The sequence below is a fragment of the Macrotis lagotis genome, chromosome 1, assembly GCF_037893015.1.
Source record: "Macrotis lagotis isolate mMagLag1 chromosome 1, bilby.v1.9.chrom.fasta, whole genome shotgun sequence".
Lineage (NCBI taxonomy): Eukaryota > Metazoa > Chordata > Mammalia > Peramelemorphia > Peramelidae > Macrotis > Macrotis lagotis.
In genome coordinates this window covers 727,747,958-727,772,909 of record NC_133658.1, presented here as the reverse complement: position 1 = coordinate 727,772,909, position 24,952 = coordinate 727,747,958, and the positions used below count along the sequence as shown (strand labels likewise).

Below are 24,952 nucleotides of genomic sequence, written 5' to 3'. Positions count from 1 at the left end.
GTTAATTTAGAGGTCATGACATGGTAGGAAAGCACCACTTCGGTAGCTCAGGAATGGATGGATTGGAGTGAGAAGAAACATCTGGCAGATACACCAATTAGAAGATGTGGCAGGAGTTCAGGCAAGAGATAGTGAGTGCCTGAACTAGGGCATGGCTTTGTAAGGAGAGAGAGAGAACTCACAGGAAAAATGTTAGTGACATTCTTATTTGAATTTCTATATTTAGAAGGGAAGCAGAGACCAGTCTAGATGTGTCTTCTTGATTGACAGTAGGTCATTTCTGTTTGTGTGGTATTAAAGTAGTTTAGCTTGAATGAGAGATGCCAAAGCTGGTATGATTTGTTCTGCCCCCAATACTTATCTTTTCATTCTTAAAGTTATTTCACTGATACCTTATTTAAATATCTTTACTTGCCAATTTCTGCTCCCTCCCAATAGAGCCATGTCTTTACCCCCCCAAAAAAAAGAAAAAGAAAAAAAGAAAAATAGATAAGTAAAACTAATTCATACAGGGAATACAACCAATAGTATGTACCACAGTACCCAGTTACCTGTTTGCTCCAGAGAGGAGAAAGTATATTTCATTATTGATGTTCCAGACTTTTTTGTAACATACAGAAAGTTTGCCTTGATCTGAGATACTCTGGTGCTTCATAGTTGTCTATAGCTCATATTCTGTGAGATATGACTAAATTTGTTCTAAGCTCTGTAAGAGAGATTACTTCTCTTTTCAAAAATCTCTAGTATTTCCTACTTTCCCCTGGGTTCAGATATATATTTATTGTTATCCAGTAATTTCTAACTCTTTGTTGGAAATATAACTTTATTTAGGGTTTTCTTGGCAAAGATACTAGAGCAGTTTGCCATTTCTTTCTCCACCTCATTTTACAGATAAGGAAACTGAGGCAAACAGGGTTAAATTGCTTGCCCAGGGCCACACAGCTAGTAAGTAATTGAGGCCAGATTTGAACTCAGTAAAATGAATTTCTGACTCCAGATCCAGCACTTTCTACTGCACCACATAATTGCCCTTAAGATATACAGTTAGTTTATATTTTAGGCTTTCCACAATCTGGCTTCAATTGATCTCCTGCTCTTATTTCATATAATTGCCTTCACCACAGTCACCCTTGATAACTAGCTATTCTCTAAATTCAATATTCCTTCTTCTACCTCTGTATATTTGCTCAGGTTCTGTCTCAACAATGTTTTCCCCACATATTTGCATTTGCAAGCATTTTTATTTTATTTTTTAAAAATAAAATACAGAAATAAATTTGGTGAAGCACTAGATTGAAGACCGTCTTTTTTTGATATTGAGTCAAATATTCACATAATCAGTCCATTGAACATTGAAATTAAATCATTCATTATATTGTGTGAATTATCTTACAAGTTGCAACTTAATTCATTAAAATATTATTATTTGACAAAATTTATAAAATGAAGAAATATAATATGAACTCTGGCAGGTCAGTAGTATATAAGTATATATATATTATATATATATAATATGTATAATAATATATATATAATGCTGGATTGCTTTATTTAATTCATTTAGATTGCCCCACATAAAATATTTATTGTTTTATAATTTTATATTTAGATTTTTCATAATTATAGGTAGAATAAAATTTTATATTCTTTAATTTTAATTATGTGAAATGTACATTTAAATTTGTAGTTTTGGTGGGAAAGTTTTTTTACAGTTATTATAAAAACACTTAGATAATAAATTTAAAAGTTCAATGTCAAATTACCCAGTGGGTTCACTACTTCCCCATTTGCTCACAATTTTTTATTGTTGAATGTGCTTCATAAAATAATAAATATATGGAACCATTGCAATATTGCTCTGTTTGAGCACCCATTCCAGCCTTTTGTTTTCAATATCAATTGCCAGTTAATATTTCTTAAATATCGTCAATTTCATTGATTAGTATTCTATTACAAATTTAACTGATAACATCAGTTATCTGTTAAAAGGGATATTTATTGAAAAGCTATAGTGAAAAGAGTACAAAATCTTCCCCCAAAACCCCATGATATGTTTTTCTCTGTAATCCTCTTTCTTAAGGGATAGCGAGCTCAAATTTAAACAGACTGCTATAAAGTATTTGCTTCACTAAGTTCACCTCCCTTGGAACTGTAACTCCTTTCCTGCAGGACATGGTATCTCAGTGGGCTGATCTGCCAATTCCTTTTCAGGATTGTACAACAGTACAATGTTAACAGGGTTAACAGCTGGTAAGGTACTGGTTTGGAGTTTGGGTCCTAAATCTCTGGCATTTTGCTTTTGACCTTCTGAAACTCACAAGGTTGTAGCCATCTCCAAGACTCCTTTTTCCCGAAAGCAAAAAAAAAAAATAGAACTGAAACAAAAATATCACCCTTTGTTCATGACCACTTGCAAGTCCCCAGTGGGGAGCCAAAAGATGCTGCTGCCTTCTCTCTTTCCCCACTTGGAGGCTTATAAATCATTATTAAGATGCAACGACACCAAGGAATGACTTCTTGCAGAAGGTAGGACTTTGGCTAGGACTTGAAGGATACCAGGGAAGCCAGGAAATTGAGATGAAGAGGAAAAAATGTATTAGGAGAGAGAGTTTTAGATCAGGAAAACAAGGTCAGCATCCCTAGTTCACAGAATATAGAGAGGAATGAGATTTAAGAAGTCTGGAAAAGTGGGAAATATAAAGGACTTTAAAAGTCAAATTCAGAATTTTTTTGTTGATTCTTGAAGAAACAGGAAGTCACAGGAGTTTCTTGCACTGAGGGAAGGTTTGCATTTTAGGAAAATCAAACTGATAGTTGATTGGAGGGAGGATAGATGGAGTGGAGAGAGACTATCAGCAATGTATTGCTGCAAGAGTCCAGGTGCTTCAGAGAGGTTGAAGTCTTAGAAGGAAGAAATGGACATAAACAGGATGTGTTACAAAGGTATAAATTAAAGGACAACATGACTGATCGAATACAAGATAGGGGAAAGAAAGTGAGGAGTGGAGAATGATACCTAGACTATCTACCTAGGTGATTGGGAAGATTTTGACAGTAGCAGGGAAGTTAGGAAGAGGGAAAAGTTTGGCAAGGTATTGGTTCATCATTTTTTTTTTTGCAAGGCAAATGGGGTTAAGTGGCTTGCCCAAGGCCACACATGGTTTATTCTTAATCTTTGACTACTTTCGTGTTAATTTGTACAGGATGCTGAAGTAGTTGCTATGTAGAACAAAGAAACAAGCCTCATTTACTTTTCAATCTCCAGCTTTGTCAGAGTCAATTTTTTTCTTTTGAAAATAATTCAAAGTAATCAACCTGCAAGGTTGAATAGATAATCCCAGTGGTTCTGTAATGATCAGTGCTTGGCAAAATGAGATGTTTATCATTTCACCTTCATGTCTATAATGATCTGGAGAACAAATTTTTACATCCTATATAAAATTTGTGGCAATAAAGTATATTGGGAGGGCTTAAGAATTCCAGTAATGAAACACTAAGTATGCTCTTGTACCTTTAGGAAGTTTTATGATAAGACAAAAAGATTTTTAGCTTTTTTTATTTTACTTAAAATAGAGAATAGTATTACATCCCTAAAATGAATACCTTTCAATTAAATATCAATACAATTAAAATGTATGTTGTATTCTTCTGACTATAGGTGTGTATTACCTAAAAAACATTACTGTTTCTTTTCCAATGCTTGACATTTAGGAATTCTACATCTAATACTTATCCTTCATGTTACTCTAAAAATTACCTATTTCACTGTCTGAATATTTATTAGTCTATGATATATTAGTTTATGAGGTAAGTTTATATTTTTTTTTCTCATCTATATAGCTTTAGAATACTGTGAGGTTTCTCTTCCTTTAAAGAATTTTTTTTCTCTCTTAGGATTAATTCTTGTCTAACTATTTCCCCTGGGAACCCTTCCTTTTTCTTAACCTTATCTTAGAGTCTAGTTTAGGGAAATCACCAAACGTTTCCTTTGGAGATGCTTAGTTAATGTTTCCTTGCCCAGATGGTGAGAACAGCACACATTTGGTTGAAGAGCACCCATTTCCTGAAAACCCTAAGGAAAAGAGAAGGAACTCAGATCTAAGCTATAATACATTAAAATCACCTTTGTCTAGAAATTTTTATGTATAAATTAAGTGGGAATTTAATATTGTATTGTCATGTGTTTTGACTTATTTCCCTCTCCTATTTATTGATTGATTTTAATTTATTGGGTGTTTTAGGAGCTCCCCAGAGTTCTCCTTGTTCATCTGCTGGATAAGCATGAAGGCGCATGGACCATACTTCCATTATTACCTCAGTATGTATGAAAAAATCTAAATTATTGACATCTCCACCTGAATGTGCTCATGTTACTTAGTTTTCTTTGCTGGGAGGTTTTTGGGTTTTTTTTTTTCTAACTTTCAAAATTGTTGACTGGAAGGGGTAGGATTTCTGCCTTGGAAAGTTTTATTTCTTGACACAGCAATAGAACCATATTTGTTAAAGGTTGATTTTTGAATAAAAGGAGAATAAATAAATTAGAAACAATTTATTTCAAAGGTATACAAATGAACTCCAAAACTGAGTATTGTGAACATTCTCTTATATGCCTTCTGAGGGATTTTTATGAGAAAGTGAATTTGAAGAGCTGATAAGATTCTTTTCTTTGAACCATTGCTAAGGAAAGGAAAAAATATATGCAGAAAATAGGGTGTTCTTATCATCCCAATCTTCCATTCCTTCCATTTCTTACTCACAGTTTTGTGGTTTTATGATGAATTCAGTTTGGAGTAGGGCTTATTGTAAACTGTTTCTTCTTAGTTTTTCCACATCATTTAGCAGAAACTCATCTTGGATTTTCTTCTGTGAAGAAGAAACAAGAATACACATTCCAAAGCTCTTAGAAACTCTCCGAAGATTTGACTCATCTAAGGTAAAAGAAAATTGAAATGCTAATATTTAGCCTTCGGGGGAAAAACCTTGAAGAGGGTTTAGTATTGATTAAAAGGAAGGGGAAGCTAGTAAAAAACACTTCTAAATGATAATTTCAAGTCAAGAATTGGAAATAGTAAATATGTAAGCCCAGAGGCTATGTTGTTAGGATTTCTTTGTAAAGAATTTGGAAATTGAATTTTTCTTTTTTTTTTTATGTTTTATGATTTACAACATGAGAGGAATTATATGATATTCCTTTTTTAAAAAAAATGAAAGACATTTTAATATGTCTTATTTAATATTAACAATTTGGGAAGATTAGACAAATGTAGTAATCCAGAGTTAAGAAATCATTTACTTTAGACATAAAATTAAATGGACTATTTCTTTTTAGTATTCAGTAATTACATGGTAATTTGGTCATTCTAGTTCCATTAAATTCATACATTTTTTACCTTTTCTTTCTTGGTGTGTATAGATATATCCTTTTTTAGTAGATATAACTTTGATTGACAACATTAAATTAGCTGCCTTGGGTTTGGAATTGAGAAGACTTGAATTGGAATCCTCCTCAGACACCTAACTCTGTGACTCTGGGCAAGTCACTTAACTTCTCATACTTTCACTTCCCCATCTATAAATGAAAATAATAATAGTACCTGCTTTACAGTATTATTATGAGTAAAAGGAATTAATATGTGTAAAGGCATTTTGTACACCTGAAAGCCATATAATAATAACAGTTAACATTCATATAGCACAGTATTTAATGCATGCAAAGTGCTTAATAAATACTTCTTCATGCAAAGTGCTTTCTGTATATTATAACCTTTCATATTAGCCATTATTATTATTATTATTATTATTATTATTATTATTATTATTAATCTTAACCTTAATTAAGCTTTGTGGAACTCTACCCAAGTGTCTTTAAGCCATCACTTTCCTTTATGGAAACAAACTAGAATGGGTCCTGATCAGTGAGAACCTAACTTGGACCAAATGAACTAGAGCAGGCTTTGGAACTGATGTTGACCAAAATGGATTTGGCTTGCTAGTGCATTTTAAACTTGCCTCTCATCACCATACTTCATTTCCTCGGGCTCCATGCTAGAATCTAATCATATTTAATTAGGTCAAGAGAAATAGGAGGACTTTTCCCCCCAATTCCATTATTTAGGGTTTTGCCCTTGGATACAGGAAACTTAACAAGGAATACCTCAAGGATTGGTGATTAAGCAAAGTAGGACAGAAATCAACATTTTGAATTTGAAAGCTCTGGGATGACTCAATTTGTCTTTTATTATCATTGTTCTAATTTTAAGATCTTATGTCTAGTATTCAATCTATATTTACTAAATTAACTTGGTCCTTGCAATCAACTTGGTAATATTAAAAGAGTTGAAAAAGCAAGCTGTCCATTCTATTTTTTAAAAAATATTTTATGAAATAAAATAAACATTTTCATAACATAGTATAATAAAAATGATTGTATATGAAATTGCAAATCTTTTGTGTACAACTTGCTATTCCTTTCAAAGTATAATAAAGTTATCATGTAAATTTCTTTTTTTCTTTTTATTCTCTCCCCCATGGCTACCATTAGTTATAAATAAGTATATATATTTTCATATATTATGTAAATTCATATATTTCCCCCTCAATGGCTACCATATATATATACACACACACACACACACACACACACACACACACACACACACACACACACATACAGACACTCACATATATATGAAATTATTCTATACAAACTTCTATTTATCAGTTCTTTCTCTTGATGCAGGTAGCATCCTCCTTCATATGTCATATATATAGTTAGTTTGTGTATTTATAATAGTCATAATGACTTATTCACTTAAAGTTTCTCTTAAAACAATATTGCTTTTATTTTTTACAATGTTCTCTTGGTTCTGTTCATTTTGCTCTTCTTTATTTTGTGCAAGTCCATCTATGTTTTTCTAAGATCATTGAGCTCATCATTTCTGATATAACACAGTAGTATTCTACCAAATTCTATACCACAACTTGTTCAGCCATTCTTCAAGTTGATGGGCATACCCTCAATTTCCAATTCTTTACCATTGCAGAGAGAGCTGCTATAAATATTTTGAAATATATTGGTTCTTTTCCTTTTATTCTAATCATCTTTGAAAATAAATTTAACAGTGGTATTTCTGATAAGAAATATAGGCAGATTAATAACTTTTTTAGCTATAGTTCCAGATTTATCTCCAAAATGTTGAATTCATGTTTCAATTTTCCTACATCCTTTCCAACATCTGTTGCTTTCCCCTTTGATCATTTTATCCAATTTGATAGATATAAAAATATCTCCATTCTAACAATAACTTCCTTAAAGAGGAGGAGAATCACCCAATTTATCTTACATGGGATTTTCGGATTGATTTTGCCATTCAGCTGGCAATGATAAATCCTATGAAGTGGTCTCATCGTTTGAATTTGCACTACACATTTATGTTGGGCTGGAACTAGTTACCTTATTTTGTACATTAATATTAATTTGTTATTGTTTTTGTTCAGTTGTGTCTGACTCTATCTGACCCAATGGACTTTTTTGTCCAAGAGGTTTCCTTGGCAAAATACTGGAGTTGTTTGCTATTTCCTTCTCCAGTGTGTCCTCATTTTAATTTGAGGAACTGAGGCATTTAGAGGTTAAATGACTTGGTCAGGGTCACACAAATAGTAAGTGCCTCAAGCTAGTTCTTCTTGGCTCTAAGATCTTCTTGGCTCAAAGCCCAATGCTCTAACCACTGTACCATCCACTGTACCCCCTAGTTGCCCCTATAACTAATAATAATAATAACAATAACCTTTATATCATGCTTACTTTACAATCATTTCCTCATTTGATTCTGAGAAAACTGAGGCAAACAGAGGTTAAGACTTTCCCAGGATCATATAACTAGCTAGTAAGTATCAAAAAGCAAATTTGAACTCAGGTCTTGAACTCTGACTCCAGGTCCAGTACTCTAATCATTGTAGCATCTAGCAAAATTAAAAGTTCCAGGCAGTATTCTAGGCCCTGGGAAAATAGAGACTCAAAAGGAAATAGCCTTTGCCTTCTAGAAGGTTACATTATATCGGGGAGACAAGATGTACTTAAATAAGTACATACAAAATAAATTTTAGGTATTTTGAGGGGAGAGGGCCCAATATGGTTCTATATGCCATAAAAGGTATTCTTTCTTGTTTTATGTAAACCTTTTATTATAAAATAGGCTCTTTTTGTTTTAAAAAAACAAAAACAAACAACCAATCTTCCTCCCCCCAAAACAAAACACCCAACACCAAAAAAAAAAAAAAAAAAACCCTTCTAAAAACCTCTCAAGTTTCCTTTTGAATGTGGGAGTTGTAAGTTATACTTAAGCTTTTGATTGTTTTTCATCTATAGATCATTTCTTCTACTATCCATAGCATGAATTCTGTAAGGGACATGGTGACTCACCTTGTTATTTTTTAGTGGAAAAAACAAAACAATGATTTCAAAAGTTCAAGACGAGTTCATGAAAATTGGAATATAAAAGAGGATTCAATCAGGATCCTAAGCTTTTCTGAATCTCAAAAATTTAGTGTTTTATTTTTTTAAAAATGACATTAAAGAAGTAACATTCTGTGCATGTGAGGTTTGTTTTTAAGTTAAAGAGACTTTTTCAAATTTCAACTCTGTCTAAAATTTTAGAAAAATGTAGTGAGGGGTCGAATGGTGCAGAGAATACATACTGGACTGAGAATCAGGACTCTGGGATTCTTTGCTGGACTCTGACACTCCTTCCTATGTGATCCCTGCCAAACCACTCACCTATCTGAGCTAATTCTCCCCTCATAAAAGGAATTGGGAAGGCTAGATAACCTTCCATGTCCCTTCAGGTTCTAAAAATTTTAGGTTCCCAGATTTTGCATGGATAAAACCTTGCTATCATGATCTGATTTAATGTTTTCAGTATGAAGGCATGCTTTTATGTATTAACAGTCCCTTTCTTTTCATTAGTCATTTGACTTTTCTAGCAAATATAAAGGTGTTATATGATAGTATAAGTATAGAAAAGTAGGTTCTTCCCTTCTCTCAACTTTGGTATCTTTTCCTCTTTCAGCTGCCTTAAAAATCGATCCCCTAGTTCCCTCAGGTATTGCCTTTAACACAGACATCTTTCATAAAGATATATATCTATATATGTATGGTCTCATCCAACTACTTCCCCCATCTTTATTTTCTGAAATGCCATTTTTAAAATGTTTTGAATATGGTATTTAAATGTGATGACTTTACTGATGATAAGATTTTATTATTGGGTGGCTAGGTGGCACAGTGGATAAAGCACCGGCCCTGGAGTCAGGAGTACCTGGGTTCAAATCTGGTCTCAGACACTTAATAATTAAGTAGCTGTGTGGCCTCGGGCAAGCCACTTAACCCCATTGCCTTGTAAAACCTAAAAAAAAAAAAAAAGATTTTATTATTAAGTCTTTGTTGTGCCCCTCCCAGTTTCTTCCTTAGACTGTAAATTCCCTGAAACCAAAAACTAACTAACTTACCTTTCATTGCTCAACATATAGTAAGTCCTTAATAAATGTTTACCTACTGACTCAGTGATTAAATTCTATTAGGATAATTTTTGCATAGTTCATTCTATTCCCAAACTTTCTCAAATGTCATTTTCTTTTTAGTGATTCTACTGTCAGTGAACAACAACACTATTCATAATCTTATATTAACCCCTGCCAGAAAGCCAGTCTTTATTTTAAAAATAAGATTTTAACCTTTTTGAGAAAAAGAGGAATGGGGGGGGGAAGTCAGCAAAACCAATCAATACCTAAAAAAACCCCCAAAGCCTGACAATATATTCAGTGTCTCTATGTTTACTCCCACCTCTGCAAAGGAGTGTGGGGAATATCTTTTCCTCTTTCTTCTTTGGGGCCAAGCTCGTTTTTTGGTAATTACATAATAATAATATTCAATTGTTTTGTCATTGCTTTTTGCATTATATTGTTGTTTATTGTTTTCTTTGCTCTTATTCTGAATTATTTAATACAAGTCTTTTCAGACATTTATTATTTCTTAAATCATTGTACTATTCTATTATAGTAAATACCATAATTTGTTTAGTCATTCTCCAGGCATTAGAATTCTACTTTTGTTTCTAATTCTTTATTACCACAAAATGAACTGGTAATATAGGCACTTTGTGTTTTTATTAGTGATCTCCTTGTGGGTATGACTTTTAGTCACTTTACTTGCAATGGGGTTAAGTGACTTGCCCGAGGCCACACAGCTAGGTAATTATTAAGTGTCTGAGGCCAGATTTGAACTCAGGTACTCCTGACTTCAGGGCCAGTGCTCTATCCACTGCACCACCTAGCCACCCCCAAAGAGTCTTTCAAGGATATTTATTCTAATTCACATCTTTAGCTATGTGCAATAATATACCTGTCTTTCTTTAGCCCTCCCAACACTGACTATTCTGTTTTTTCTAATCTTTGCCCATTTGCTAGGTGTGAGGTGTAATCGCAGAGTTGTTCTGATTTCTATATCTCTTATAAGTGATTTGGAGAATTTTGAAATTGAGAACTGTTTATAACCTTTAACTACTTGTCTATTGGAAAGAGGCTTTTGACCATGTATATATTTGTTAGTTGTCCAAAAATATATCTTATATATCAAACTCTTGCCACATAAATTTAATACAAAGATTTTTTTCTCCATTTAACCTCTTCCATTCTTACTCTAGATGCATTAATTTTTGTTTGCATAAATGCTTTTCAATTTCATGTAATCAAAACAATTTATTTTATCTTTTGTAATTCCTTCTCCCTGGTTTACTTAAGAATTCATCTCCTATATATTTATCTCTATACCTATTCTGTGAAAGGCATAGGGGCTATTTCTTTTAATATCTCAATTAATTTGAAATTTATTATCCATTTCATATTTTTTTAATCTAGCCTATTTTTTCTTTATCCAAAAATCCAGTGCATAGATGTCTCTGATTATCAAAATATTTTTAATTTAATTTGTAGGATCTTTACAAATTCTTGGTATAATTTCTCTATCTCTTTTTCCTTCTATAACAGATATTGGTGCATTGGTGGATTAAGCTTCAATAAATTTCATGATGATGCTTTTGCAAATACCTGTCATACAAAATCACCAAGCATCCAATGAAAAATGGTTCTTGTTGGCCATGCAATAAAACCAACTCCACCAATTCCATAATTTGCCTTCTATTTAGCTGCAACTTCCTTCTTTTTCATTTCATTTATAGTGTATGAATATCAAGATTGACATGATTCATTTCCTTTTTTAAAAAATTTCTTAAAGTTGAATAAACTCCCTGTTATCTACTCTGCTATCAACTTATGTTTTTTGCACATCTGAAAGATAAGGATGACTGACAATGTAGTATAATAGATTTAGAGCTGGCCTCACAGTCAGGAAGATCTGGATTCAAGTCCTGCCTCTTGATACATCCTAGCTATAGTACTCTGGACAAATCATATAACTACTCTTTTCTCCAGACAACCCTCCAAAAGTATATGTTGCAAAACAATTGCATATATAGTGTTTCCTTACCTGAAATTCCTAATAGCAATGAAATCATAGGTTTAGAACAAAAAAAAAGAAATTAAGTATAATTGTTGTTGATAATCAGTATTTTAAAGCACATATCAAATTCTAAAATGATTTATAAATCATCAAAGAATAAATTATGTTCAGTATTTAGTGTTAGATCTATATTATTGTATCCTGATTTTTTAAAATTGATAATTCATGTTTGCTAACTTTCTGTTAATCAGAGTACTGTTTCTTTATCATATCATAAAGCAAAGTGCATTTTATTAGACAGTAAAATAAAACATTTTCCAAGTTTTGTAATTTTCTGTAATTTCCCCAGCATGTAACTATTTTCCCCTCATTTATCTTTTTTTTTTTTTTTTTTTAGATTTTTGCAAGGCAAATGGGGTTAAGTGGCTTGCCCAAAGACCACACAGCTAGGTAATTAGTAATTGTCTGAGACCAGATTTGAACCCAGGTACTCCTGACTCCAGGGCTGGTGCCTTATCCACTGTGCCACCTAGCCGCCGCCCCCCCCCCCCCCCCCATCATTTATCTTCATGGATCTTAAACAACGTAATGGATGACTCAATGACGTTGTGCATTTTTCTTCCAGGAATGGTTTTTAGGAAAAGCATTACATGATGAGCAGTCAACAATTATCCACCATTATGCCTTTGCTGAAGATCCTACAGTTTTCAAATTTCCTGATTTTGCTGCTGGTTGGGCCCTTAGTCTTCCACTCATAAACAAGTAAGAATTAAATGGACAATTTTTTTTTGTCCAACAGTTCTATAACTTCATGACTTCTAGATTGACTAGCAAATGATCTGTTTTTTAAACAATGCTTTATGGCTATATTTGCTTTTTTCTTTCAAATATCTTTTATTTTTTATTTTTATTTTTAAAAATATTCCATTGTTTTTTATTGGTCATAGGTTTTTAAATTTTTTTATTAAAGATTTTATTTATTTTGAGTTTTACAATTTTTCCTCTAATCTTACTTCCCTCCCCCCCTCCCCCCACAGAAAGCAGTTTGTCAGTCTTTACATGTTGTACATTGATCTAGATTGAGTGTGATGAGAGAGCATATCCTTCAGGAAGAAACATACAGTATAAGAGATAACAAGATCAGATAATAAGATATCAGTTTTTTTTCTAAATTAAAGGAAAAAGTCCTTGGACTTTGTTCAAACTCCACAGTTCTTTATCTGTATACAGATGGTATTTTCCATTGCAGACAGCCCCAAATTGTCCCTGATTGTTGCACTGATGGAATGAGCAAGTCCATCAGGATTGATCATCACCCCGATGTTGCTGTTAGGGTGTACAGTGTTTTTCTGGTTCTGCTCATCTCACTCAACTTAAGTTCAGGCAAATTCCTCCAGGCTTCCCTGAATTCCCATCCCTCCTGGTTTCTAATAGACCAGTAGTGTTCCATGGCATACATATACCACAGTTTGCTAAGCCATTCCCCAATTGAAGTACATTTACTTGATTTCCAATTCTTTGCCACCACAAACAGAGCTGCTATGAATATTTTTGTATAAGTGATGTTTTTACTTTTTTCATCATCTCTTCAGGGTATAGACTCAGTAGTGGTATTACTGGATCAAAGGGTGTACACATTTTTGTTGCCCTTTGAATGTAGTTCCAAATTTCTATCTAGAAGGTTGGATGAGTTCACAGCTCCACCAACAATGTAATAGTGTCCCAGATTTCCCACAACCCATCCAACAATGATCATTATTCAAAGAAGCTTTAATTTGCATTTTTCTAATAAGTAATGATTTATAGCAATTTTTCATAGGACTGTGGATTGCTTTGATCTCCTCATCTGTAAATTGCCTTTGCATATCCTTTGACCATTTATCAATTGAGGACTGGCTTTTTTTTTTTAAATATGACTCAGTTTTCTGTATATTTTAGAAATGAGTCCTTTGTCAGAAACATTAGTTGCAAGGATTGTTTCTCAGTTTACTATATTTCTTTTGATCTTGGTTACAGTGGTTTTATCTGTGCATAAGCTCAAATATCTTTTATTAAAAAAACTTTAATTTTTAAAAATTTTGAACTTATCAATACCAAGCTACCAAAACTATACCAAATATCCCCAAATGAAGTGGATATGTTATGCATTTTTAGAAAATGACTTTTCTTGCTTTCTTTTTAGATCAGAATCACTAGTTCCCCTCTCCTCTCAAATACCCTCACCTCCTAATGAAAGTAAGAAAACTAAAATCCTTGTAAAAGATAATATAATCAGGGAAAACATCTAATCATGGGACATATCCAAAAATCCATGTTTCATTTTAAATCCTGAATCCATACTTCCTCAGTAGGAGGTATGGATAGCCTGCTTTATCATCTGACTTATGGATTCATGGTAAGTCATTGTAGTAATCAGAATTTTAAAGAGTTTTTCAGAGTTGTTTTTTACAATGCATACTATGTGAGCATATTGTGGCTTAATAAATACTTGATGACTTGACTAAATCACTTGACTTTGGCAAATTATATATTTTCAGAATTGTTACTGCTATACATGATCAGATTCCTATGACAGAGAGGGAAAGCACTAGACTTAAGGGTTAAGGACTCGGGTTCTTATTGCAACTCTGTCTCTTATTTGCCCTATGACCTCTCATTTTTTCCATATCATGAAGTTAAAAATTCTTGCTACATTTATTTTAAAGAATAATTATGATGATTATGAGATATACCATTGAAAGCTCTTTGAACACTGTAACAATGTAAGATAATTTATTCAGCAAACATCTATTAAACACCTACTATGTGCAAGGTAACATTGAGTATACAAATTAAGAAAAAGATAATTCCTGCCCTCAGAGAGCTTACAGTCTGATGAGGGAAAACAGAACACAAAGGAAACTGAAAGAGTTGGATTGGGGGTATACCTGACTCTGGCAATGATAGAGAAAGAGTACAGTAGGTTGGGAAATAAAGAGATGACTGACCTAGCTGCCCTCCTTAAGTGAAGGTTTTGGGGAGGGGTATATCTCAACTGTAAGAAAACTGTAGTTTTATTGCCAAATCAACAGAGCTTTAGTAACTAGCTAATATTAATGTAATATAATGGCATTAAATTAAAATAAAATTGAACCCCAAAATGTATTTGAAATCTTTTTAAAAGTTAATTTAAGAGTGGCTAGGTGGCACAGTGGATAAAGCACTGGCCTTGGAGTCAGGAGTACCTGGGTTCAAATCCGGTCTCAGACACTTAATAATTACCTAGCTGTGTGGCCTTGGGCAAGCCACTTAACCCCATTTGCCTTGCAAAAACATAAAAAAAAGTCAGTTTAACTTAATCTTTTTTTTAAATATCTTTTATTTATTTTGAGTTTTACAATTTTCCCCCAATCTTTCCTCCCTCTCCCCACCTCCCACAGAAGGCAGTTTGTTAGTCTTTACATCATCCCCATAGTATGCAAGAAATCATATACTTAAGGAAGAAACATATAGTATGAGTTATAGCAGAATTACATAAGACAATTTTTAAAAAATTCAAGGTACATGGAAAGTCTTTGGTCTTTGTTCAAACTCCACAAGTCTTTCTCAGGATACAGATGGCATTCTCCATGGCAGATATCCCAAAATTGTGCCTAATTGTTGCCATGTTGGTATGAGCAAGTCCTTAACTTAATATCTTTGAAATCTTGAAGATGCCTGCAGTGATGTGAAACTTAAACATGGGGAGTGTAGACATTAGAAGATGCCGGAGTCCATTTCTACATAGTCATAATAGCTAATATTTATATAGTACCTGAAAGTATGCAAAGTGTTTTTCATACTATTTGATTCTCACAATAGCCCTGTGATTAACAGCACCATTGTGAGATGATCAGCTATGATGGCCATAGCTCCTTCTCAGCAGTTCAGTGATCAAGGATGATTCTAAAAGACTTGTGTTAGAAAATACCATTCACATCCAGAGGAAAAAAAAAACTATGGAGGCTGAATGAATACCAAAGTTTATTATCTTCACTTTATTATTTTTTTTTGCAAGGCAAATGGGGTTAAGTGGCTTGTCCAAGGTCACACAGCTAGGTAATTATTAAGGTCTGAGGTCAGATTTGAACTCAGGTACTCCTGACTCCAGGGCCAGTGTTCTATCAACTGTGCCACCTAGCTGCCCCTATCTTCACTTTTTTAAAACTTGTTTTTTTTTCCTCATGGATTTTCTCCTCCTTTAGTTATATGGAAACATAATAAACATGATTGTACATTTATAACCTATATCAGATTTCACACTGTCTTGTGGAGATGGAAGAAAGGTAGAAAAATTTGGAACTCAAAAGCTTACAAAAAAGATGGATGTTGAAAACTAGCTTTTTTGAAAAATTTAAAATAACACTTAAAAATAATCCTGTGTTTAAGACATGACAGGTTGCATTGTTCCTCCTCTTACAGATAAGTGAACTAAGGCTTATAGAGGTGAAGTGGTCACATAGTTGGGAAATCTTAGAAGCTAGATTTGAACTCTGAGTCTGACTTTCCATCTACATCTCCTGTCTAGGTATAGGCAAAAACGTGGAGTTAATCCAGCCAAGAACCCAGAGATATTGGAAACAGGCACATTTTCTTTTTTTCTCCTCATTGTCATAGTATCATAGATTTAGAATTGAAAGGGAGGTCTAGAAGGCACCTGGGGTCCTTCTTGGCTCTAACCTATGATCCTTTGATCCTACCTCTTCATTTTATAAATGAGGAAAGAGAGATCTGGAAAGATTCCAAAATTAATCCCAGAGATTAACTGATTTGCCTTTCTCAAAGGTAGCAATCTGGGATTTGAACTCAGGGTTCATGACTCCAAATCCAGGGTACTTTTCAGTGTGCTGAACTGCCTCCATTGAGCCAGTTGTTTCCTGGCTTCAGGGTACAGTGACCTGGGGCATATCTTAGACCCTCCTCCCTTCTAAAGTCTAAAGAATATTCATTTTATAGACTATTGGTGGTAAAAATTCCTGGGCATACCCTAATCTCACTTCCTTTCCTCTCCCAATTCTTCCCACTTTCATTCCCATGACTGAGGAAGAGCAGGAATAAATATTTTTCTGCCTATTATATATTATATTTTCTAGTATGTCCTACTGTGTACCAGTACTTAAATGCTTAACAGATAATATCTCCTTTCACTTTTGATCCTCACAATGAACTTACAAAGGTGTTTCTATATCTATTTTACAGTTAAAGAAATTGTGGCAAACAGGTCAAGTGACTTGTTCAGTCACATAGGTAGGAAGTAACTGAGACAGGTTTTGAACTCATTCCTTCTTGAGCCCAAGCCCAGCACTCTCTCCACTACCTGGTTAGCTCTAAAGAACTCAATAAGCATTTCCAGTTTCTGATGTTGAGAGGTCACTAGGCCCCTCATTGAAAAATCTCTCGTTTGAGCTCTGCCAGTGTTGTTTGTCAAGGGAACATTTTTTAGAACCAAGTTTCTATTCTTTAACAGTTTTATCAGATTCCAAAGGCCCTTGGCATGGAATCCAAATTTCAGAACATTCTTTGTTATATGTTAACTATATTTGAGGGGGACTATTTTAAACTAGATAAGATTTAACTTGGATATCATTCTAAGACTTGGCAGAAAAGAGTTCTGGGAATGTATGTTTAAGATAGATTGAGCTGATTTGATTTATAGGAATGTAGAGTTTAAGAAATGATGAGCTTGATGACCTTAGAAAAGCAAGGACAAATTTGCTTGAAATAATGAAAAAATAAATGAACTGAACTAAGAGAATATTGTAAACAGTAACAGCAATATTGTTTTAAGAACAGCTTTGAGTGACCAAGTCATTTTGACTATTGTAAATACCCAAATTAACTACAAAGGACATATGAAAGAAGTTGCTATCTGCATCCAGAGAAAGAACTGATAAATAGAAGTATGTGTAAAATGATTTTACATTTGTTACATATTTATAAGTAATGGTAACCATCTTTAGGGTGGGAAAAGGGAAGGAGGGAAGAAAAAATGAAAAAAAGTTACATGATAACTATTATATATTTAAGAGAAATAGTTTGTACATAAGTTTTCAGTTACATGTGAAATCATCTTTTTATTTACTATATTAGAAATTCTTTTAATTTTATTCCATAAATTACAAATTAAATAAATAAAACAACAACAACAAAAAAAGACTGTGTGAATATGGTTCTTGGCTGGAAAGGTATAGCAAAGACTCATGGATTTCTTTAGAACTCCCTGCCAAAAAGGAGTTTCATTATTTTCAGTTCCCAACTTCCAAATGAATTGTGATTTTGCTTGAAGTCAATTGCTTGAAATTCTGTAATCCTCCCCCCCCAGAAACAATGTCATAATTGTCCCTGCATATATACATATGTACATATATATACATATGTACATATATATGTATAACACTTCTATAGTAATATACTCAAGAGATTTCCTGAGAAGTAGCATGTTGAAGTGGATAGAGGACTGAACTTGAAGCCAAGAAGATCTGAGTTCAAGTCTTTACACTCACACATAAAATGGGAAAATCATATATTAATCTTTTAGTGCTCTGGACCCGGGTATCAAATGTAGGTCTTGGCCTCATGCTTCAAAAATAATTAGGAAATATTTTTAAAATAAGTGTAATGATACTAAAACAGGGATTTAAAGCTAAGTTGATATGAAACTTGCAGGGCTCCTTATGAATGAATTAGTGAGTGATGGTTCTATTTGAGCTTGATACTATTTTTCTAAACAACTGTTAGGGGCAGGCCTAAAGCCATTATCCTGTTTCTTTTAGTTCACGTTCAATGTTGGAATGCAATGCAGCACTTGCAAATCATTGAACAGTTAATAAAAGAAGATTCACTTTGTCCTAACACATCAGGGTATGCAACAGATAGAAAAAGCAAATTTGGGGGGCAATGGGACACTGGTCTTATCATAGCAACTCTCTAAGATTGTAGATTGCAGAGAATGTGCCAGTCTGTATTGGTAGAGGGATTCTCTTTGCCTGGAAAAAGAACATAACATGGTTTTGGTGAGAAAAGTTATTCTAAGTTCCAATTTTCCCCTCTGGTCATCAGGATCTGGAATTTCCATTCTCCCTAAATGATCCCAGGTGTTAAGGAGGGTGTCTTATGCAGTTGGGGAGAGAATTTGGGAGGTAGCAATAGATCTTTGATCCTGGGTAGGGATTTACTGGTAAAAGTTTCAGGTGGTAGGAAAGGAGTCATCATCTTTGGTGAGCAAAAGACCAGGGTGTAGGGGCTATATAATAGCAATCTGTTCTTTGTAGGTTTTGTGTATTTGGAGCACTGGCATTAAGAACAGTAGCAGAAGAAGGAGAAAGGAGAAAAAGGGAGAAGAGGAAAGAATAGTCACAAACTATAGTGATAGAAAAGATTGATAACAAGTAAGAATCATAGAAAGTCAGGTTCCTATACTCATTTCACTGGGAAATTACAGAGTTTTAGATTTTTCTTTGAAGGGACCTCAGTGACCATGTAGTCCATTTGAACCCTGGAAAAGAATTCCTTCACAAATTACCTGACAAGTGGTCATGCAGACTCTGTATGAAGACCTTTAATGAGAAAGAACCTATCCCCTCCTTAATCAGCCCATTCCACTCTTGGACAGATCTAATTGTTAGAAAGTATTTGCATCCAAATCCCCCCCTACCACCCTCCCCTCCCCACCCTTCTGCCCCAGAATATCAAACCTAGCTTTGCCTACTTCCAACTTTTAATCATGAATCATAGTTTTGCCTTCCTAGGACCACACAAAATTCTTCTTCCATAGGATTATGCTTCTGAGGACTGCTATCCTGACCCTCCTGAGTCTTCCCTAGACTGAACATGCCAAATTTCTTTGGTTGGTACTCCGATGACACAAGCTTAAGGTTCTTCATCATTCTAGTTACTCTCCTGTGGATGCTGACCAGCTAACCAGTGTACTTCTTGAAATTTATTTAGAACTTAATATAATACTCCAAATGTTCAGGATACAATGGAACTATTACTTCTTTATTCCCAGAAAACCCTTATCTTTTAATGTAGTTTTTTTTTTTAGGTTTTTGCAAGGCAAATGGGGTTAAGTGGCTTGCCCAAGGCCACACAGGTAATTATTAAGTGTCTGAGACCGGATTTGAACCCAGGTACTCCTGACTCCAAGGCCGGTGCTTTATCTACTGCGCCACCTAGCCGCCCCCTAATGTAGTCTTAAGATTGAATTAGTTTTTCTAAAATATGGGGAAATTCTATCCTCATCATTTCCTTCTGTTTAAAAACACTGTCAAAGGGTCGGCTAGGTGGCACAGTGGATAGAGCACTGGCTCTGGAGTCAAGAGTACCTGAGTTCAAATCCGGCCTCAGAAAATAATTACCTAGCTATGTGGCTTTGGGCAAGCCACTTAACCCCATTGCCTTGGAAAAAACCACTGTCAGAGATGGAAATAAAATGAGTTTAATGTGACCTTTTCATGATTAAACCATACTGACCCTTTGTGATTACTGCTTCATTTTCTTAATGTTCAATAGCTAGTTCTTTTCTCATTTGTTCAGATATTTAACTTAAGGTTGCTTGATTATATAGATTGTTTGTTTCAGTCATTCTGTCCTCTCATTTTGTTCTTTTTTTTTTCTTTTTGAAAATCAAGAACTTGCTCTTTTCTAATCCTGGAGTAAACTTCCCATTTTTAATACTATTTAAGATACCACTTCTAATGACTCAGTGGCAGATTTTATAGTACTTTCAATACCTGAATATGAAGGTCTTCTGGGTCAAGTGACTTGAATACATTCAGTGGTGCCAGACTCCACATACTGTCTTGTCTTCTTTCTTTTTGGGGGGGTATCAGCTCCCTATTAGCCATTTGTTCTTTCCTTTCCAATTGAAGGAACTTTATTTTTAGCATAGATAACAGAAGGAAACAAAGAATTGAACAGCTTAATTGCTTAATTTTTGTTAAATAGGAGAAAGGTCTCAGGGTGGGAAAGATGAAAGGGTGTGTTTGAAAGAGATATTTTTATGTCAGCCATTTGTAAGTCGGGAAGTCTATAATATTATGCATCTGTGGGTCAACTGCTATTTAACAAAATATAATTTATGATCCATTTTCCATGTCTTTATTTTTCATGTGTTTAGAACCAGGCTTTGGAAAAACCTTTCTTGATCAAATTCAATGCTAAGATGTAATAAAAGAGTGAACAATAAAAAAATTTGGTAGCATTTTAAAATTTGCTGCCACTTTTATGCTTTGAGATATTATTTCATAGTGGTAAAAAGATACTTTAAAATGTTTACTATGGTTTTTTTTTAGAGATGAAGCCAGTAGTATAAACTACTATTAAAAAACTAAATATCAAAACAAAATTTCTTCTATTTTATGGGAATCATAAGACAGATCAGTGTTTCTACAGGCCAATTCATTGTTTAAACCTCATATTGGAATTGAAAAAACACTTCAAAAAAAAGTTATGTGAGATTTTTACTTTCCCCAATTGTCTACCAAAGAAAAAGGTTAGACTGGAGTTAGCACAATAGTAGAGTGAATTTTCAACCTTTATCCTTTCTTTTTCTTCTTCTCTTCTCCTATTTTCTTTTTTCTATAATTCAGTAGAAGTATATCCAGGTTAAAACAAAACTTCATTGTATTATCTTTCAAAGGTTCCATCCAGTATGTCTCTTTTAGATGATAAAATGATCTTTATTTTGAAGTGTTTTAAATTCATCATAGTCTGCATAATTTTATTTAAACTTTTTTTAAAAATTCAAACAATATCTTCCCTCTCTTTTTTATTTTGTTTTGTTTTTGGTTCTTGACTAAAAGTAAATATAATTGCTTTCATTTTTTCCAGGCTTACCAAGAGATTGAAAAGTGAGTCCTTGAAGTCTGACTTTACAATTGATTTAAAACACGAGGTAAGTCATATTTCATTGGGCTGAAAATTTGAGTAATCAAACCTAAGAAGGATTTTGGTATTAAAAAATTCTAAGTTTTAGTACATTTTCCTTCATAAGTAGTCAGTCCTCAATGTGGCTCAATCCAGTTTTGAGTTTTTTAAAACTGTGGTGAGCCCAGAGATGAAACACTACACAATATGTGGTGAAGTGCCTTAATTTATTCTTTATCCTTCTTGTCTTTGATCCTCTCCTGTCCCCATCTCTCTTCCTTTGGTTTCTGTAAAGCTCTCCCTTGGTTCTACTCCTGTCTTCTCAGTTCTCCTTTCTAAAAGATCCCCCTTCTCTTGCCCAATAAATGAAGAAATTCTCTTGGCTATGTCCTGAGAGATTCTTCTCTCTATATACTCTCTACCTTGTTGATCTCATCAACTTCTATAGGTTCAATGATCATCTCTGTGCAAATGATTCCCCCAAAGTCTTATTCAGCCCTCCCTGAGTGCCTGTTCCATAATATTGGCTGCCTGGACAATCTGTAAACATATCAAACAACTGGGAGCACACTTTCCTAATCCTCATCTGTAAAATGAAAAAGATTGGTTGGATTACATGGTCTATAAATCTGAGGATAATGTTTGTAAGCACTTTGCACAGTGACTGGCACTATATAAAAATACTTATTTCCCTCTACCCCCCAGGACCTTTCCAACTTTAAAACTATGAACCCTCTATAACAGAGGTGTCAGATCCACACTGCAGTGCTCCCTAGTGCAACTGGACCAGATTAAAATGTCTCACAATATTTTCCCCATTCTGGACTGGTTCATTCAGGCAGCTAGGTAGCACAGTGAGAAGCATGCTGAACCTGGAGTCAGGAAGACCTGAGTTCAAATGTGACCTCAGAAGCTTACTAGTTGTGTGTCCAGGCAAGTCACTTACCCCTGTTTGCCTCAGTTTTCTTATCTATAAAATGAGTTAGAGAAGGAAATGGCAAACCACTCCAGGATCTTTCCCAAGAAAATCTCCAGTGGGGTTACAGAGTCAGATATAACTGAAAAAAAATGACTGAACATTAATGTTAGGTGTTATCATTGAATACAAATATATGGCATAACATTTGTATCTAGCAAATTTCATCTTAACTTCATTTTTCTATTTTTCTAACTTGTTCATCAAAGTCAGGGGTATAAGCCTGGGATGCTCCCTTAGAAATAGCCTTCCATGTTGCTATCTATCCATTAATTGTCCTTCTTTTAGGTCTATATAATTCAACCAATTCTAAATCCAGGCTTCATTTCTCCATCTTGTCCACAAGTATATCATGAGAGACTTGGTAAAATGCTGTAGTGAAACTCAACCATACTATATGTGCCTGTCACATTCCCCCTGATCTGTATAACAATACTATCAAGAAAAGACTGGATGTTAGTTTGGCATGAACCATCCTTGATGACTCATGTTGTCTCTTAGTGGGCAATGATCCTCTTTCTAAGGGTCACTACTTCCTCCCTTTAAGATTAAACTCTGTCAAGACTTTTGTCCACAATTAGTCAAGCCCACTGACCTCTAGTTTAATGAACTCATTTTGGAAAATGTGGGTGACAGATCTCAGGCTCCAGTCCTTCAGTGTCTCAGGAAAAAGTTTGTCCTCACCTGGTGACTTGATCTCATAAAGAGCAGCTAGGTACTCTTTTTTTCCCTAGCATTCTCTTGATTATCTTGATGTCATTTTTGCTATGTAGTTCCCAATTTCAAAGATTATTATCCTTAGTTCAGAAAATGGAAGCAAAACAAGTGTAGAGTATGGTAGTGGGAAAGAACATGAGCCAATGCTCCCCTTTCTGTTAGCAAAGAATGGAAGTTGCCTATGAATGCATTTCTCTTTTAAAGAGAAAGAAACTTGGGTATGAATACCAGGTTTTGGGGGGATGTAACTGAGACTAATGATTTTCTTGTATATTTCCCTACAGCATGTTGATGGGAGTTTTACTCTTTTCCTACTTTATATTAGTTAGTTTACAGACTTTACAAACTTTACAAAACTTATGTATTCACTTGAAAATCCTTCAGTATTCAGAATGTTGGTTCACCTTATAGTCACAATGTAGTTAATAATTCTCAAATGATTATGAGACACAAGATAACTGTTGCTTATGCTTTTTTATATCCTTTCTTACTTTACATATTGTTTATTATCTTTCTGTAGTCATTGCCAATTATCTGTTTTCCAATAGATTGCTCTCTACATTTGGGACAAAGGCAATGGGCCACATCTTACGCCAGTGCCAGAATTTTGCACAGATGATGAGAATTCTCTTAAGACTGCCAGTTGTGCCACAATGTTTCATACATTTCTACCACTTTGTGTAAGTACCATAGGTAAAATTTCTTTATATATTAAATTTATATGGTAGGATTCATGCTGTCTTGGTACCTTGCACAACATTATAGACTCGGTGAGTCCTAATAATTATTCACTGATGTAGGGCAAATGAACAGATTCTGTGACTAATCATTAATTTCAACTGAAATTTCCTGAGCACTTGTTATGTATTATAGAAGGACATTAGATTTGGACTCAGAGGATTTCAATGTGAGCCCTAGATCTGCTACTTAGGAACTGTATGACATTGTGTCTTTTTTATAATTTTGGCATAAGTGCAAAGCAACAAGATAATCCCTGAGACAAGTTCTATAAATCATTATTTTATTTTTTTTTATTTTTAGAGACAATTAGAATAAAGAACAAATTGCTTCATTTCTCCAAACCTTGGTTTCCCTATATTTAAAAAAGTGCATATTTATTATAGATCTACAAGTTTGTGAAAAAAAAGCATTTTGTAAATTTTAACACACCATATAAGTTATTATCAAATGAAATGCCATATCCAATTCAGGCATTTATTAAATGCCTCCTGAATATGAAAGACTTTGGATGTAGAGAACTTTACTTGGTGGGCAACACAACTGTTGAAGTGCTTTGGACTTGAATGACTTGACCAGATCTGAGAATAAAGAAGATAAATCTGTAAGTAGAGTAAAGCTCAATTGCATATGGAGAAAGTAGATGTGGAAATTATGAATAGTAATTTGTACCCTTGTCACCATATAAAAGAAATTGTTGTTGTTGTTGTTATTGTTATTAACATTATTATTGTTGTAATAGAGAGGCAAAAGGGCATAGTAGAGACTGTAATGGACCTGGAATCAGAAAAACTGGAGTTGTAGTCCTAGGAGCCATGTGGACTCTGAAAAATTTGTTGAACTTTTATGTGTCTTAGAGTTTTTAGATTGTTATCCTAATCGACAATATTCCCACACCAGGAGCTCCCCATACTGAAAAAATTCTAGATTCTTTAAATAAAGGATATCTTATTAAGAGAAGAGCTAAAGAGGCATTTTATAGTAGAGAAAGAAGTTATGATATCCGTTCTCCACATTTTTTCATCTAGAAGGAGGAAAATGCAAATATATACCATATGTACAGTTAGCACCTTGATACATGTGCACAATGTATCACACTATATTGCTAATTAAGGGGAGCA

General features: G+C 34.0%; 1 protein-coding gene across 4 annotated transcripts in view; it reads left to right on the top strand.

Annotated features, from left to right (window-relative positions):
* B3GLCT (beta 3-glucosyltransferase) overlaps positions 1-24,952 on the top strand; it is a 107,079-nt gene that overhangs the window by 48,814 nt on the left and 33,313 nt on the right. For all 4 annotated transcript variants that reach the window (XM_074216097.1, XM_074216099.1, XM_074216098.1 and 1 more), the window contains exons 5-9: positions 4,242-4,318; positions 4,822-4,933; positions 12,141-12,277; positions 21,365-21,428; positions 23,642-23,773. In XM_074216097.1, the coding sequence (XP_074072198.1) occupies positions 4,242-4,318; positions 4,822-4,933; positions 12,141-12,277; positions 21,365-21,428; positions 23,642-23,773 (522 nt within the window). The remainder of the gene's footprint in view (positions 1-4,241; positions 4,319-4,821; positions 4,934-12,140; positions 12,278-21,364; positions 21,429-23,641; positions 23,774-24,952) is intronic.